At 37.4% G+C, this 18,652-nt stretch overlaps 1 protein-coding gene and 1 pseudogene across 1 annotated transcript in view; one reads left to right on the forward strand and one right to left on the reverse strand.

Annotated features, from left to right (window-relative positions):
• Positions 1 to 11,268, reverse strand: part of TRIP11 (thyroid hormone receptor interactor 11) — a 73,252-nt gene extending 61,984 nt beyond the window's left edge. The window contains exons 1-2 of the mRNA XM_074235421.1: positions 11,025 to 11,268; positions 3,953 to 4,029 (exon numbers count right to left, since the gene is read on the reverse strand). Of these exons, the coding sequence (XP_074091522.1) occupies positions 3,953 to 4,029; positions 11,025 to 11,151 (204 nt within the window). The 5' untranslated portion in view covers positions 11,152 to 11,268. The remainder of the gene's footprint in view (positions 1 to 3,952; positions 4,030 to 11,024) is intronic.
• A 4,718-nt stretch (positions 11,269 to 15,986) lies between these two features.
• Positions 15,987 to 18,123, forward strand: LOC141522206 (putative RNA polymerase II subunit B1 CTD phosphatase RPAP2 pseudogene; annotated as a pseudogene).
• The last annotated feature ends 529 nt before the right edge of the window (positions 18,124 to 18,652 follow it).

An 18,652-nucleotide genomic window follows, 5' to 3' on the forward strand; every position in this document is an offset into this window, starting at 1 on the left:
TTTTTTTAAAAAATGTCTAAGTAATAAATATTAAGACACTATTCTATATTAAATTAATGTTCAAGGTAGTTATTTTTTATATAAAGACTCATTCAAAACTTAATAAAATTGTATACCATATCAAGGTTACAAAAGCAAAAAACAACATGCTTCTAACTGGCTGAATTTTGAAGCAAAGTTTAAAGCTAAATAAATAATTGTTAATATGGCAGCTTATTTTATATACTTCTAGACAGAACAGTTAACAAATTATGTTAGATGAATGGAATATGTTTAATAAATTATTATGTATATAAAAAGATATTTACAAGTCAGATCAAAAATATGAATACATTAATTGTATAAAATTCATCTAGAGGAATAAAAATCAAGAATATCAAGGAAATCAACTTTTAAAAAAAGAAGGAAGGAGGCCTAGTAATACCAGATCTCAAACTATACTACAAAACAGTAATCATAAAAAAAAATCTAGGGGCAGCTATGTAGTACAGTGCATAAAGCACCAAACCTGGAGTCAAAAGGACCTGAGTTCAAATTTGACACAATTGACACCCAACTGCGTGATCCTGGACAAGTCACTTAACCCCAACTGCCTTACCAAAATAAAAACAACAACAACAACAATAATAAAGAGTTTTTTAAAAATCTAATACTGGGTAAGAAATAGAGTGTTTGATCAATGGACTAGATTAGGAACACAATATTCAGACATAAATGACCATAGTAATCTAGTGTTTGATAAACTCAATGATCTAAGATATTGAGCTAAGAACTCACTAACAAAAAAATGCTGAGAAAACAAGCAAGCAATCTGGCAAAAAAATCAGGCACTGACAAATACCTCACACCATATACTAAGACAAGCTCAAAATGGATACATGATTTAGATATAAAAGGTGATATCCAATGGATTGTGGAAAAAAATACTTGTCAGATCTATGGAGTCTGAAAGAGTTCATGGCCAAACAAAAAAAGATAGAGAAGATTGCAAGAGGTAAAACGGATAATTTTGATGACACTAAAAAAAATTTTGCACAAACTGTAGTCAAAATTAAGGAAACTACAAGACAAAAAAAAATTACAGCAAGTTTCTCTAATAAAGTTCTCATTTCTCAAATAGATAAAGAACTGAGCAAAATTTATTTTAAAAAAAAATCATTCCTCCATTAAGTGTTCAGAGGATATGAATTGGCAGTTTTCAGAAGAAATCAATGCAATCAAAAGTCACATAAAATAATGCTCTAAATCATTACAGAAATTTAAATTAAAACAGTTAGGAAATACCACTTTACACCCATCAAATTGGCTAATATGAAAGAAAAGAAAAATGACAATTGCTGGAGAAGATATAAAAAAGGAGAGACAATGATGCATTGTTAGTGGAGTTGTAAACTTGTTCAACCATTCTGGAGAATAATTTGGAACTGTGTCCAAAGAGTTATAAAACTGTTCATTCCCTTTAACCCAGCAACACCACAGTTCAAAGAAAAAGAAAAAGGACCCAAAAATATTTATTGCAGTTCTTTCTGTGGGTGCAAAGAATTAATTATTGAGAAGATGCCCATCAACTAGTGAATGACTGAACCAGCTATGACATATAACTGGAATGGAATACTACAGTGTTATAAAAAATGACAAAAGAGAAAACTATCTTTGCATGTAGTTGGAAAAATAAATTTATATTAAAAAAAAAGAAATGACAGAGGAGAAAAATTTAGGAATATTTATGAGCTGCTGCAAAGTGAAGTGAGCAGAACTACGAGAATATTGTGCACAGTCATATCAAAAATATTGTGCACACTAATATCACTATTGTAATGCTACCTACTCTGATCAATGCAACAATCCATGAAAATTACAAAGAATGATAGAAAATACTAAAACCTCTAAACTGACAAACTCTGAGCACAGACTGAAATTTTTTTTCACTTTGTTTTCTTGTTTTTCTTTTTGCAACTACTGTAGAAATGTTTCACATGACTTCATATGTAATTTGAGTATTGCATTTCTTGCTTTTATAATGAGTATAGGAGAAGACAGATAGAGGGAGACAGATTTCGAACAGGAAATAATTTTTTTAAATGAATAAACAAACTTAAAACTTTATTATCATCTACCTCAGACTTGCTCAAATGATTTGTTGACACCCAAGCAGGATAAATAACAATTCTTTGGCATTTTCCAAATGTGATAATCACAAGAGTAATGCATCAGTTCTTTAAAAATTCATAGCAGTTAAAGTACTAAATCACTCAAGAGACACAAAAAAACCTTATATTTTCAAAGACCTCTAAATAAAGAGGTCTACAAACCTTTTTTGTTAATCCATTCTAGAGATCAACAATATTGTCAGTATTTCCTTCATTTTGATGGATTCATGAATTCATGGAATTTCTCCACTCTACTGCAATTGCACACACCTTCATAATGTGTGATTTTCATGGTCTTCCCTAAACCCTGCATAGTGGACCTACCCAAAGTGCTGAAAATCCTCCTTTCTATTTTTTTTTCATATTTTTGCAGATACCATTACAATACTCACTAATGTCCACCTCATTTCTTTTTCCAAACATAAATGTTCTTGGTTCATGTCTTTTATGCCACTTTTCTGCATGCATCATTGCTAATATGATATAGTTTATATAAATAATCTGTCTTTCCACTGTCCCTTCAGTTACATGCAATTCTAATCTTTTATTATGATGTTCAAAAATTTGAAGACACATCAGAACAATAAGGACGTTAAACTATGTATTAGTAATAAGAGATATCTGAGATCAAAGAAAGCCTGACACAGTTCTCAAATGTGATCCAGCACACTCTTCCCATTCATTTCTTGATCTACTTAACTCTCAATTTGTAGTTAGTTGCCTAAGATAGTTATACTACTGATGGAATAGCTCAACAGTATGATTTCCTTCTATCTACAGGGGTGAATAAACCAGAGAATAATTGATCATTTAAATCTCATATTTGAAAACTATATCTTTCTCAGGCTAAGTAACCAGAGGTCTGCCAAATTTTCTTCACAAATTCTTTTAATTTCTATAATCACTTTGTGGCTTTTTTAAAAAAATATTTCCAAGTTATCAACACTACTCTTAATCACAGCCCACAAAACACATAGACTAATAAGTTTTGACTAATTCCAAGAAAACTAACTTGCAGCTTCAACAATTTCTATTCCAATGCACTTAAATAATATCCTTTCATTTTTTAAGATAGGAAAAAACTTAAAAAAAAGCCCAAAAAGCAGAACTATATTTTCAAACGTTAATTTGAGCTAAGAACAGTAAACATTAAGAATATGAAAAAAGTTTTCTTCATTCATAGGAACCAAGTGAAGCTGATTTTCTCTTATTCTCAAAGTAGTATATGAATGAAATATCATAAGAAATCACATCTCAATAATATTCACATCAGGGATTCTTTTTTTTTAAAGTTTTTGCAAGGCAATGCGGTTAAGGGTGTTGCCCAAGGCCATACAGCTAGGTAATTATTAAGTGTCTGAGGCTAGATTTGAACTCAGGTACTCCTGACCCAGGGCCAGTGCTCTGTTCACTTTGCTACCTAGCCACCCCCATATCAGGGATTCTTGATGTGGAATTTTTAATTTTAATTAAATAATCTGAAATTATTTGTTAACATTTTGATAACTATTTCAATAAAATTTCTTTAGTAGTCTTATTTATCTTGTTTTATGCATTTAAAAACATTATTCTCGAAGAGATTTACAGGGCTCACCAGAATGTCAAAGGAGTCTATAATACAAAAAAATTAAGAACCTTGTTATATATGTGATCACTTCCCATATCTTGACAACAATATGCTCAATTATCATTAGTGACATTGCATTTTGTAGTAATACTGGGGTCAGTAATGTGAAGATAAACATTATTTAAAAAGAGGAAATGAACTAAGCTCAAACTGTTGAAAAATCTTTAATTCTTACCTCTGATCTCAGGGTTGTGTGAATGGCTTCAATTTCCTTCATCCTAGAACTGGATATTTGGAATTCAGCTGTAGTATCTGAAAAAACAATAGATCCTACATGTTTTAATCATTGCTAAATGAAAGCAAAAACCTAAATTTTAATTAACTACTTCAGATCTAATTTAGAGGCAGAACTAACTTGGTGTGCTTTCTACTGTATCACAACAGTACAACCTTTTACTGAGTAATTTTAAAATCACAGAATGGTCATGAGACAAAAACCTTAAAGTCAATCACAACTTTGGCAATGTCTCCATAAGATTCTCCTTTATGATATGAATGAATTAAAGACATTACCTTAGTCTGATGTACCTAACACTTGTAGAAATTTTTAACACTACACATGGATAAAATACCTTGGATTGCCTCCCCCCTTAATTGTAGATTCTCAAATAATTCTGGTAATCATAAATACCATAACTGTAACTAACACTGAACTCCAATGTACAAGGTCAATAGTATGAATGCCAGAATTGACTTTAGTACTTATGTCAAACTCAGACTTGCCAGCCACATATTGACCTAGAAAACTACAAAGTAACATTAACTATTTTGTACAAAATTTCTATAAATCTATGTCCTATATTTTGTTAATCATTTCCCAATTACATTTTAATCTGGCTCAGTCTCATCTCAAACTTTTACAGCAAGTCTGACACCTGACATTTAGTATTTGAAGCTCCCTACTTTGTAGAGGTATTGTGAAGAAAGGATTTTATAGCTTTAAAGAATTATATAAATGTGAGTTGTTGATACACAGATAAACACATGTATGTATGGAGATATAAACTGCTTTAACTACACAGATAAACACATTGTATGTATGTATGTATGGAGATAAATTTGCTTTAACTATAAATTAAGTTATTATAAATTTAATTTTCTCATCTTATATCAGAGGTACTTTATCTTTACTTGTGATTTCAAATAGCAATGATTTTAATTTTAAATACTCTCTCCTTACTTTCACTTGAAACTTTCCTTGAGACTTAGCTTTCCTTGAAACTGTTCAAATCACACAGGAGATATAGGGATTTAGATATTACTACCTGCATTTAAATATTTAAGTATTTTGTTTTTAAAGTAACATGAAGTAGTCATCAACATGATGTCATAGTCCTCTGTGCACTAAATAAATATTAAATCTTATGTGTTACAGAAAAACAAAGACCAAGCAACCATAGATATAAGCTGCAAGGAATCTTTCTACATATGTTCCTATTACATTCCAGGCAGGATTTAGTGAAAAGTATTATTTTATTTTATGTTAGGTAGTTCAGTTCATCCAAAATTATGAAACTGAATCTTATTTATCTTTATACACTTCTAGATTTAAAGACAGAGTTAATTTTTTTTCACTGTTCCCTGCTTTGCTTTCCTAGTAAATACCAATCATTTAAACAGGGATCAGCACAAATATTCAATCAGCCTGTTAAACAGGGAGAGTCGCTTTAAAACACATGAATCACCTTAACAGTGAAATTGACTATCAAAAACATTCAGTTAACAATGCAAAGTTCAAAGCAAAGTATCACATAGCTAACAATAAGTATATAGTGCAAAGTGCAACAATGTACTTAGCACCATGAGACAGGTTCAAAATCTGGCTCGCACTGACTACAGTCCTATAAGAATGGTGTCCAAAGTTCTAATCCACCTAACTTCTCCAAGTATTGGTTTCCACTTCTACTAAATATGATTTTAGAAATTGTACAAGTAAAATAATACTTGTACAATCTACCTCTCAAGGTTATTTAAGGGAAAAAACCTATTAAGTCTTAAAGTACCATAGAAATATGAATTGAACAAGTAAGTTAAAACTCTACAGACTTCAGTTTGCCAGAGAGATGACAGTACTTGATGCTACCTATTTTGGAGAGGTATTGTGAGGAAAGGGTTTTATAACTTTTAAAGAATTATAAATATGAGGTATTTATATGCAGATAAACATACACACACACACACACGTATAGGTAGGTATAATTTACTTTAGTTATAAATAAAATTATTATAAATTTAATTGTTTTCCCATCTTATAATATCAGAGGTACTTTATCTTTACTTCTAAGTGATTTCAAATGGCAATGATTTTCATTTCAAATGCTCCTTTTCCTTACTTTCACCTGTTAAGTCTTCCATGAGACTCAGCTCAAATCACCCTTTATACAAGAGATATCTCCCAGTTTTTTCTCTCCTTCCAGTGCTTTTCCCATGAAATTACTTTCCATTAATGCTATACATATCTTTTCAGGTTGTCTCTCTCAGTGTAATGTGAGCTCCCCGAGAGGACAGAGCATGGTTTTTCCTTTTTTTTTTTTACATCCCTAGAATTTAGCACAGTGCCTAGCATGAATTAGGTGTTTAATAAATGCTTGTTGATTGATTGATTGACTAAATGAGCAATAAAAATCATTACCCAAGGAAAGCTTAATTGATATAGTGGAAAAAACAATGGATCTGAGGTTAGAGGTGCTGAGGTCAAGTCCCTGCTCTGACACGACTAACTGCATGACTTTGGGCAAACCATCAGAGAAAGGCTCTCTGGCTTTTTTTTTTCTGTTTCTATAAAATATAGGCATAATAATATTTTTACAACTTACTACACAGGAATGCTGTAAAGAAAGTACCTAGTAAAGTAACTAGTGTTTTCAGAAGCACTACAGCAATGTGAATTATCATCATCAGAGGAATTAAAGCTAGAAGATCCCTTAGATACCATCTAACCCAGAGATTGACAAATTGCTCAAGGGTTAAATTCACCCCACTGCCAGTTTTCCTTCTACATCTAGAAGCAACTGCAATATAAAAACAAAATGAATAATTAAAAAAAAAACTTTTTAAGTGGAAGAACCAAGAAGAAGAAATTTCAGACAAGATTCTTGCCAACAGGGAGAAAGTCACTTTAATTAGAATCATGGGAAATGTGAGAAGAGATTACTCCATCTTAAAATCTGTAATAAAGAAAGAAAGAGAAGATATATGAGCATAGTCTGACATTTTGGGAAAATAGATTTCAAAGGGTTTAAAGAAAAACTAAGCAGGAACTTGAAGCATACAATCCTAACAAGACAGTCAACCTAGAAGGAACAGAAAAGATTCTGAAGATAAAGGAACAATAATTCTAAAGATGGGAAAGTTGTCTAAATAGAAAGACTTGAATATAAAGGGAACTCAACCAACTTACATTTACAAGCACATGCAGAAGATAGAAGGAAAAAGAAATAATCAAAAAATTATGGATATAGTCCTATAAGAATGGTGTCCAAAGTTCTAAAAGATTAGAATAAGATGGGACTTACAAGGAATGCTAAAGACAAAGAGAGGAGTTGGGTGGTTTCCGTTTTGTTGTGTTATGTTGTGTTGTGTTTTGCTACTCAAAAGTAAAAAGAAGGCTCAAAAAAATAGGACTGAGCACCTGGCCTCCATGCTGTTCCCCATACAAGACACTCTCACCTCCCAACTCCATGCTTTTTCCACTAGCTATCTGTCCTCCATGACTGGAATTCTCTCTTTTCTCATCTCAGCCTCCTGGCTTCCTTCAAGTCCACCTAAAATCTAACCTCCTACAAGATGCTTTCCAGTCTTCTTGAATACTTGATTAGGTATCTTGTTTGCACATAATTTATGTAATGCCTTCCCCAATGGAGTGAAAACTCTCTGAGTGCAAGAATGATCTGCCTTTCTGTGTCCCTTGAACATAGCACAGTGCCTGGCATACACAGCTGGCACTTAATAAATGTTTGTTGACTTGTTTACTTGATTCAAATAAAAGACAAGGCCTCTACCCAAGATGAAAAGGATGATTGACAAAGGAGAGAAAGCAAAGCTCTTATCTTCACTTCTGTACTCTCTTCCAAGTATAAGAATCTTTGGTCTGCAAAGGAAAAAATAAAAATGGCTTTTAGACAGTTGACCTAAGGTAAGAGAGAAGTACCTTCATACATTTAAGTCATCAGGTTCAAAAGAACTATAATCCTAGGGTAAGAAAATAACTCAAAGAAATGATTGCTGAACCACTGCCACTACTCTTAAGAAAGATCCTACAGAATGGAAGAGATGCAGGATATATATATATATATATATATAGAGAGAGAGAGAGAGAGAGAGAGAGAGAGAGAGAGAGAGAGAGAGAAAGACAGAGACAGAGAGAGAGAGAGAAGTACAAATGTCCCTATTTAAAAAAAAGTAGAAAATGGAGTCTGTCAACTAACTACAGGCCAGTGTTCTTGAGTACCATTCTGACCAAATTCTATAATGTATATTTTTTTTTTGCAAGGCAATGGGGTTAAATGGTTTGCCCAAGGCCACACAGCAGATGACATGTCAAACATGCAGATGACAAAAAACTGAAAAAGATAGATAACACTGGTTGACAGAGTCAAGAGTGAAAAAAAGTTGAGCTCTAGTTGAAGCATTAAACTTATAAGCATTATGAATAGAGTTCAAGAAAGTCAAGTTCACTAGTACAAAATGGGGAAATAAAGTTTAAAAAGTAGACTGGTTAAAAAAACTGGGAGCTGCTAGGTGGCGCAGTGGATAGAGCACCGGTCCTGGAGTCAGGAATACCTGAGTTCAAACCCAGCCTCAGACACTTAATAATGTGTGGCCTTGGGCAAGCCACTTAACCCCACTGCCTTGTTAAAAAAAAAAAAATTGCCAGTTTTAGTGGACTAAAGGTTTATATGAATCAGCAGTGTGATATTAATACATTCTTGGGCTATATTAAAAAGGCAAAAGATTAATACAATCTTGGGCTACATTAAAAGAGGCATCTATATTTTAATACATAGAAGATAGCAGAAATAAGGTCAAGACTTTTTAAAAGCAGGTAGGAGAGCAATATTGTTACTACTATGTTAAACTTGATGGATAGCTATGTAAGTATTTTTTAAAGACTAAATTGTGTATAATAGATTAATGGTTTTACATACAATCTTCTTTCTGGTCTACTTTACATTTGGAAAATTTTTGTTGCTGATAATTTTGTAGTTCACCATTTTATTTTTTAAAAAGAGATAATGCTGGGTAGCTAGGAGGCACAGTGGATAAAGCACCAGTCGGCCTCAGACAACAATACTAGAGAGAGAAAAGATAATAGTAGCTCCATACTCTGCTTTTGGTCAGACCACATCTGGAGTGCTGCATTAAGTTCTAAGGACCATAATTTCAGGACATTCATAAGTTGGAGAGGGTACAAAGTAGGGCAACAAGGATGGTAAAGGGCCTTAAATCCACATCATATGATATCTGGTTGAAGGAATATTTACCCTAAGTATGCTTATCCTGAAGAAAGCACTTAGGAACAATTTTAAATTTTGAAGTGGGTGGAGGGGCTGTCTTACAGAAGATGATTAAAGAACAGGGAGTAGAAGGTGGAAAGAAATGTTTCATCTTGATTAAAAAAAAAAAACAACTTCCTAAGTAGTAAAGCTGTACAAGTGCAAAGAACTGAAGTGGGTTACATATAGAGATCTTTTAGGAGGGCCTTGACAACCTTCCTAGGTATGTTACCAAGTGTGTTATTGTAGAGACTGTTTTAGAGGAATGGTGTGGACCACCTAGGATGACAGATTTAAGGCTGGATGGGATTATAACTCCTCAAGAGGAAAGTGAAGCTGAGAGAAATGACTGGCCCAAAATCACACAGCTATGAAGAGTAAGACAGGAAATGAACTCAGATCTTCTTGACTCCTAGGTTAAGCACTTGATAAACTACACCCACCTAGCTGTAGGTCACAGATGTTTCAACTCAGAAATTCTCTCCAAAATCACTTAAAGCAGTCACAAAACCAAAAGAAGAGAGAAACATTAGTAAATCTTAGTTTTTAATTAGCTTTATGAAAGACATTTTAATATAATGGAAAGAACACTGGACTTTGGGTCTGAAGAACCGAAAATCAGAAGCACCCTTTATTGATGTGAGGTAATATGCTTGTCTCACAGGGCTGTTGGGAATATTACATAAGATACAAGTTCCAAATTGATTTGTAATCATAAGTGCTATATAACTGTAAATAGTTATTATTTGCTATGGTGAAACTCTGAGTGAGTCACTGTTCTTCACTATTCTAAAAGAACAGTAATTAAAGGGAAAATATTGGAATATTAAAACAGATTACTAAGACTCCAACAGATCAGGTCTCTTATACTGCATTTCTAAGCTTCTGTTTTCTTAATTGTAAAAATGGAGAAAAAAATGCCAATTGTGCCTCTCACAATGGTATCAGAATTGAACAAGATAATGTTGGTGAAAGCATGCTTTGAAAACTGTAAAGTATTATTTAACTATAAAGCACTACTTGACAGTGGAAAAAATGCAGAAAATATTTCTCATCACATTCAGTTTGGGTCAATGTATACCAAGGAAACAAGGCAAATTGCCTTCTGTGGGGGTGGGGAAAGGGAAGTAAGATTAGGGGAGGAACTGTAAAACTCAAATAAAATCTTTAAAAGAAAAGATGCTGAAAATGAAAAAAATAATAAAAGTAAACACTACAATTTACTTTCATTTGACTACAAAAAAGTAATATGAGTAAGAACCATGTTTAAAAATACAGTCATGTTTTACTAACATAAGATACCCTGAGTCAGAGAGAAGACAGAAAAGACTGCTTTGTGTTTACTAGGGTTGGACGACAACATACAGTTAAAAGTGTTTTGGTTTTCCTCGGTCTCAAAAAGAAGTTAACAGTAAGATAAAGAGTTAAATCGGCAAGAATTGTGATAAACAAATTCCGAGTGAGAGTAATGAGATATTTTATTTTTAACGCCGAGGCCCAGAGCTTGGGTCCGAATGAGGAAACACCGCTGAACAAGGGTTGCCATTTCTAAGCCGGGGGGAGAAGGGAGACCAGAGTCTCCGGGGCTCAGGGGGAGGGAAGGAGCGGCAAAGGGAGCTTCGCGAAGGACGAGGAAGGGCGTGGGGGGGGGGGGCAGACAGTTGGCGAAGCGGAGTAAAGGGGGCCCGGTGCCCCCGCTGCCAGCCGCGGGGCCGGCGGCCCTCGGGAGGCGCCCCCGAGCCCCGGCGTTACCTTCCGCCTCCTCCGCGCCCTCCAGCAGCATGTCCTTGGTGAAGTTGGAGATCTGGCCCGGGATGGAGAACAGGCTGTCGCCCACCTGGCCCAGGCCGGAACCCAGGCTCCCGAGCCACGAAGACATGGCCGCGGCGGGCGGCGGGCGGCTCCCTCCCCGGGCCCGGTCAGGCGCCCGGCGCGCTCCGCCGGTTTCCAAGGGGACTCGGAGCTCCCCGAGGAGCCCCCGCCGCCGCCCGGAGCGTTCCGACCCGCGGGCGGCAGACGCCCCGCGACACGGAGAGGCCCTTCCCCGCCGGGGGGGCCTGGCTCATGCCCGGGAGCCCCCGGCGCGCCGCGCCACACGCCCGGCCGCCTACTTCAGCCACTTCCCGCCCGCGGCGCAGACGAGCCCTGCCAACTCGACGCCGGCCGCCATGACACCCGCCCAGGGGCCTGCGGCGGAGCACCGAGACGGTGCCGGGCCGGCGGCCAGAGCGGCCGCCGAGCGGCGGACGTGGCTGCGGCGCGGGGCATGACGGGATACCGGAGGACCCGTCGCGGAGAGCCGGCTTCCGGCGGTGCTCAAATCAGAGCGCTGCCGCCCCTCCCCCTCTGCCTGGGGAGCAGAAAGGAAAAACAAACAAACCGGTTTGGCCGCGGAGAGAAAGGCTCGTACTGTGCCCAGGGCCACGTGTCCCTCCGCGGCGAGCCGCCTCTGGGGCAGCCGGATTTCCCCTGACCTTGGCTTAACTCTTATACCCCCCCACCCGTGCTGGAGAGGAAATGAGCCTTGCCTAAGCCGTGGCCAGCGAGGCCTTCATCGTTACATTAATAGATTTAGTGAAATATCAAAATTAATATACCATTCATTTATAGAGCTTCTTTAAAGGTTCCCCCCCCCCATACTGGACATAAAATGAGCCTCGCCTGAGCAGTGGCCGGTGAGGCCTTCATCATAAATATAGTTAGTGAAATATCAAAATTAATATAGCATTTATAGAGCTTCTTTAAAGGTTTATAAAGATATAGCTATAGAGGGTTCATCCAGTACAGCGCCTTCATTCAACAAGGGAGGAACCAGGCTGAGGGAGCTAGCAAGTGTTTTGGAATCTGAAACACGTCTTCCACTCCACGTGTCCGGCTCTTTATACCGTGGAGTCCCAGACTCCATTCAGCAAATATCCATTAACCCCCACTAGCGGGCCAGGCCCTGTGCTGGGCGCTGGGGGGGCTGCAAGAAGGTTGTCGCTGTAAACTAAGAGACAGGGGAGCAGAAGTGAAGAATACTCATGTAACTAATGACACCACATGGAAAATGGAAACTGTCACCCATGAGAGTGAACCCGAAGACTGAAAAAGCCGCTCAGATGCAGATCTTGAATAGGAAGCTCTGAATCCCTTGGGATCAAATCCATACAGCTAAACTACCACCTTCCGAAAGATGCCTCTTCCAATATTCTTTAATCACAAAACATATATTTATAATAATGTAATAGCTTATAATGTATCATGTATAATTATCTATATAATAAATGTAAATGTAATACAATGTTATATTTTCTATAATAGTTTGTATTCTAATAATATTCACCATGTTGGATAAATTTGTAATATTATGTTCTATGACATGTTACATATTTATATTATGCCTCTATATAGTACATATATTATATAGACAGATCTCAGTATAGGTGGCACATTGGTTAGAGTGATGGGACTTGGAGCCCCAGGCAGACTCATCTTTCCTAGTTCAAACCTGATCTCACGCCCTTAGTAGCTGGGTGACCTGGGCAAATCACTTAACCCTGTTTGCCTCAGTTTCTCATCAGTGAAAATAGCAAACTTCTCCAGTAACTTTACTAAGAAAGCTTCAAAAAGGGTCACAGATTTGGAGCCAACTGAAAGAACCAAACAACAAAATAAATCTCAAATTGGTAGGTAGATAGATGAATAGATGAACAGATGGACAGATAGATGATACACAAATTTTTACTAATTACATGTTGTCTCTCCTGTTAGACCATGAACTCTTTTATCTTCGTCTTTCATCTTTGTCTTTATCTTCAGAAAGTTTAGCACACAAGTGCTTAATAAACACTTGCCAATTACCAGCTGTCAACTTGTCTATTCTGTGCTCCTTGTCTTGTATATATGGACCCTAAATCTGTCTCCTGGATCTTCCTAGGTGAAATCCCCCATACACATCCCCAGTACCCACAGGGCCCTGGCTGTCTCCCTACATAAACCTGGACTAGAAAAATGACACATCTATACTATTCTGGGAATTCCCTAGTCACCCCTCAGTCTGGTACCCTTCCATATTCTTTCCTGGTATAGTCATGGAAAGAGCAAGACTGTACTGTTTCTTCCTACTTTGCCATCTTTACTTCTGGGTTTTTACAGTAGTCAATCCTTGGTCACACAAGGAATCTAAATAGCAGAAGTAAAAAGGGAATGCTTTCTAGGCTTTGAATAAAAGCCTGTGTTACCAAAACAGAGAAGCAGATAAAAGGTCAAATTTAGGGAAACTTAGTAGGACATTTTGACTAGAATGAAAAATAACAGTGTGTGGAAGACAGTTGTATGCTGAATCCTTAGAAAGGTAGTTGGGAGTAAAATTCTGAAGACCTACAAAACAGAGTTTATATTCAAACCTGTAGGTAATAGAGAGCCAACCACTGAAGTTACCTTCAGCATAGGAGTGAGAGTCAGATGTGCTTCTGAAAGATGAATTTTCAGACAAAGGAATCAGTCTAGAAGCAAAGAGTTATTGAGCCAAGATGAAACTGCAGGAATATAAGCCAGTAGTAATGGTAAATGATATTGGAGCTTCTTAACCAAGTTTCTGTCTTTTAATAAACAACAGAGGAATTCTTAGATACGGAAGAGCTAGGACAAACAGGAGCCTGGCCCGAGGATCAACAACAGACAAAATATAAAATTTACAAACCAGGACCTCATCCTTTTTTGATATAGGAAATTATATAGAGTATGTAGGTACTGAGAAGGTCAACTAATGACCCTGAGAATTTCTGATGGGAGAGCAAGGACTTCACCTCCATTACTATAAATACTAAGATCTGAGGGAAGTGAAGTTCACTGAAGAGAAAACTGTCTTTACTGTTTAAGTGCTTGAATGTGTAGGTACGTTGTATTTTTTATTGGGCTAGATTGCAACATACAATTTTTGGTTAGCCTGAGTACTTGCTTGATAAGTGAAAGGTTGTACTTCTGTAGATAAATAGTTACTACATAAATTCTTATGTTCATATAGGGAATTCTGGAAATAAGGGGAAAAGGGAATATTTAGTGATAAGTCCCAAGATTAAACCCAGAACATGTAAGAACAAAATTTTGAGGCTATAGTTATGACAATCGATTGTTCTCTGTAACTGAAGAAGACCATGACATCAAAAGAATGATGGTATATCATGCACATTATGTTAATTATAGTGAGGGGAATGTTGTGAAAAAACATCCTTCTCACTGCCTTTTCCAGAACTGTTATCAATCCTTGACCTGATTTAATAGGAAACAGGGCCTCTGGTAGTAGCCTGGATGGTGTGGGAGTCCTAAGACTTGTGAAAGTGTTCCAGTAACACCAAGCGAAACTCCAGTCCATGATTTTCAGGTGACAACTTTGCTACAACCAGCACATCCAAACCTGTCTCTAGATGGTCTTATTGTCAGCACAGTACATTTATAATTTTTGACACTGCAGTATAGCTAACCAATCTTCAGTAAGATGACTGAATTGTTCTGCTCAGCTCTGCAACCATATTCCTCCCCAGAATCCAGAGACTGGTTTCTGGGAAACTGCTTGGTGGATCATGGGAATAATGCTCTAGTTAGGCACTGTTTATGATCTGAATTATGACAGTATATGATCATCTTTGAACCTCCAACTTCCATTCTTGAGTAATGAAAACATTCTTGGCAAATGCTATCCCTCTTGTGCCAGTTCAAGAATTTCTACCTCTATAGGCACAATATGAGTGCTATACACCTCTCCCTAATCATAGCCCCAGTTCTGAAAGCCAACAAAATAGAACCAGAATCCTATTCCATTATTCCTAGCTGGATTTTCCAGGCAACACCTCTGCCCCCAAGGGACACCCTGCTAATCTCATCAAGGGGACTTAGAGAGATTAGGGCTAGGAAGGTGGTGGCTTGCCTTGCAGCACACCCACCAGCTAAATCTCAAGATTCAACTACTACCTTTTTAACTACAGCAACTTTAATATATGCTGTTGGAGCTGGAATTACTGTAGCTATTGGCATCAGACTTTCCCTCCAACTGATTCTCTTTAAAGGATTTAATATTTACTCATTCCAATTACAAGGCCTCAAAAGAGTCCATTATCATGAACTTTAACAGGTCATGGAAATCCAACAAGGTAATAATTACAAAAAATAAAATAACTGATTTTGATTAAAAAGTGATTGAAAAGTTTTGCACAAATAAAATAAACAATTATACTTTAAAGGGTGAAGTGGTCAATTGGAAAAAAATTCTTTGCATTAAATTTCTCAGATAAGGATTTAGTATCCAAAGTATATGGCATCTAGGTAGCACTGTGAATCAAATCACCTTGACTTGGAGTCAGGAAGACTTGAATTGAAATCCAGTCTCAGAAGCTTACTAGCTCTATCACCCTGGGCAAGTCACTTGACCCCGTTTGTCTCAGTTTCCTCATCTAAAAATGGAGAAGGAAATAGCAAACCACTCCAGTATCTTTATCAAGAAAACTTCAAATGGATTCACGAAAAGTCAGACATGACTGAACAAGAGCAAAAATTCAAGATATATTGATAACTAATAAAAAACACATAAAATCAAAAGTCATTCCCCAGTAGATAAATGCTCAAAGGATATGAACAGTTCTCAAAAGAACTGCAAATTATTAACAACCATAATTTTAAAATTTCCAATCACTAATAAAAGAAATAGAAATAGGAGGAGGAGCCGCTGGCGCCGTCATGGAGGACACGCAGAGAGTTCGGGCCCCTGGCGGCCGGAACCGGGGCTCCCGGGGCGCCCGCAAAGCCGCAGGTTATAAAGAAGCAAGTGCTTTGAAAAGTGAAGAAGCTTCTAGAAGGAAAGCTGAACTGGAGGCAGCTATCAAAAAAAAATTGAATATGAGAGGAAAGCCTTGCATATTGTTGAACAACTTTTGGAAGAAGACATTACAGAAGAATTCTTTGTGGAATCTGGCAAACAGATTACATCTGCACATTACAAGGATGTTGTGGAAGAACACTTCATCATCCATCTCTGCGGTTATACTTTATGCCATAATAGGATAGGAAACATGCCAAAACAGAAATATATGATTTCTACCAAAACAAATAAAGTCTATGATATCACTGAAAGAAAGTTTTTCTGCAGCAATTTTTTGTTATCGAGCATCTAAATACTTTGAAGCTCAGATTTCCAAAAGTCCATTGTGGGTTAAAGAAGAAGAAAGGCCTCCTGATTTTCAGCTGCTAATGGAAGGACAAAGTGGTCATTCTGGTGAAGAAGTCAGGTTATGTGATGAGACTGTTAAAACATCGGACATTGAGAATCCTGGCCAGTCGGGAGTCCAGAATGAGTCTGGTTCCTCTAGCACCCACAGTCACAGTAGCAGCGACGATGAACAAGGATTTGTTTCTTCTCTTCTACCGGGTAACAAACCAAATTTGGCCCCTGGAAGGCAGCAGCCATATCCAAAAAGCATCCTGAAAAAGAGGCCTGGCCAGAAAGCTAACTCCAGACACCCAAACAAAGATCCGCCCCTGTCTGATTTAGCTGAGCAGTTGCACAGGTGTAGCTTGGACAACCTGGAGAAAGCAGGCACTCCTGACCATTGTTTACAAGAGGGAAACACCTCTGAAAAATCAAAAGCCGCATAGAATTCCCAAGATGGTTGTGACAGTTCACAGATAACTATGTAGGCATAAGCAAAAAAGGAGCAGAATATTTTAGGCAGAAATTTGCAATGTTGAATCAACCTGCCCAATCGGGTTTTAGTCCATTTCCGGTGGATCCTGCTAAGGCCAAGGCAGGCTTGTTTGAAGCCCTCAAAGAGACTTTAATGGAATGGAAGACAGAAGAAACGTTAAAGTTTTTACATGGTAAGAATTATATCCCCGTTCCTCTGTCAGCCTCACCATCCCTTCATCAGGAAGGGGGAGAAGAAAAGGACAAGGAGGCCCCAGAACCAGGACAGGAGAGTCACACTGTGGCTGCTGGACAGGTGTCACAGAACACCCTGGATCAATCTCTGCCATTCAGTGATGCAGGCACTGCCATTCACCCTCTGCCAAGTTATGAGAGCCTAAAAAAAGAAACCGAAGCATTGAATTTAAGGATTAGGGAGTTCTATAGAGGAAAATATGTTCTAGATGAGCAGTCCCCCAAAACAGAAATCACAAGCAAGGGTGATCCTACATTTCCACTCATAGATTCAAGTTCTCAGAACCAGATTAGAAAACACATTGTACTTGAAAAGTTGACTAAAGTATTACCTGGAATCTTGGGTCCTCTTCAGGTTACATTGAGCGATATCTACACTGAACTTAAAAATCTTGTCCAGAGTTTTAGGTTAACAAATAAAAATATCATTCACAAGCCAGCAGAATGGACCTTAATCTATTGTATTACTGTCATTGTTGTCCCAGATGATCTTGATGCAGAAGCATTCCCAGAAAAATGCTGGTTATACACAGTTTATTGCCACGTTACTTGAAGAGTTGGATTTCAAGAATGAAGACCTAGAAAGGTTAACCAGGATCTTCACAGCTAACTGTCTGCTCAGCTGATGCAGTTGGTGGAGAGACAGCAGAAGAGGGACTTCCCTTCCTTCTCCCTTGGCACATCATTATTTTTGGAGATTCTGCAACTTTTATTTTCTTCTCAGTATCAAAATGTGAGCAAGGTCCTGAGAAGCTCTTGAGCAGCCTGGTTTGTCTGGGTCAGTTCTAGCACACGCCTAGGTGATGGGCAGGAGGTGTGAAAGCCTCCCAGATCTGGACAACTCTCACCAGTCCATTGTCAGCAGTAAACCATCGGGGGTCAATAAAGGGAGTTTTAACAGGAAAAAAAAAAGAAATAGAAATAAAAAAGCCCCAAAGTTTTACCTTACCCTCAGCAAACAGGCAAAGATGATAAAAAGTTGGAGTAATAATAGGAAGATAGGCCCACTTAGGCATTGTTGGTAAAGCTGTGAATCAATACAACCATTTTGGAAAGCAATTTGTACTTACACAAAGTGATTAAAATATCTTTACTTAGGGGCAGTTAGGTAGAAGGGAGGCTAGGTGGAACAGTGAATAAAGCACCAGCCCTGGATTCAGGAGTACCTGGGTTCAAATCCGGTCTCAGACACTTAATAATTACCTAGCTGTGTGGCCTTGGGCAAGCCACTTAAACCCCATTTGCCTTGCAAAAATCTAAAAAAAATTTTTTTTTTTAAATTTAAAATATCTTTACTCCTTGATTTAGATTCTACTCACTACTAGGTTTATACTTCAAGAAGGTAATTGATAAGAATTACATCCTCATATACCCCAAAATACAAAAAGCAGGATTTTTTTGTAGTAAAAAAAAGAATTATAAACAAATTATTCAGTGTTTAGGGAATATCTCAACAACTTTGAATATA

Source organism: Macrotis lagotis, chromosome 4 (assembly GCF_037893015.1).
Source record: "Macrotis lagotis isolate mMagLag1 chromosome 4, bilby.v1.9.chrom.fasta, whole genome shotgun sequence".
In the NCBI taxonomy this organism is placed as follows: Eukaryota; Metazoa; Chordata; class Mammalia; order Peramelemorphia; family Peramelidae; genus Macrotis; species Macrotis lagotis.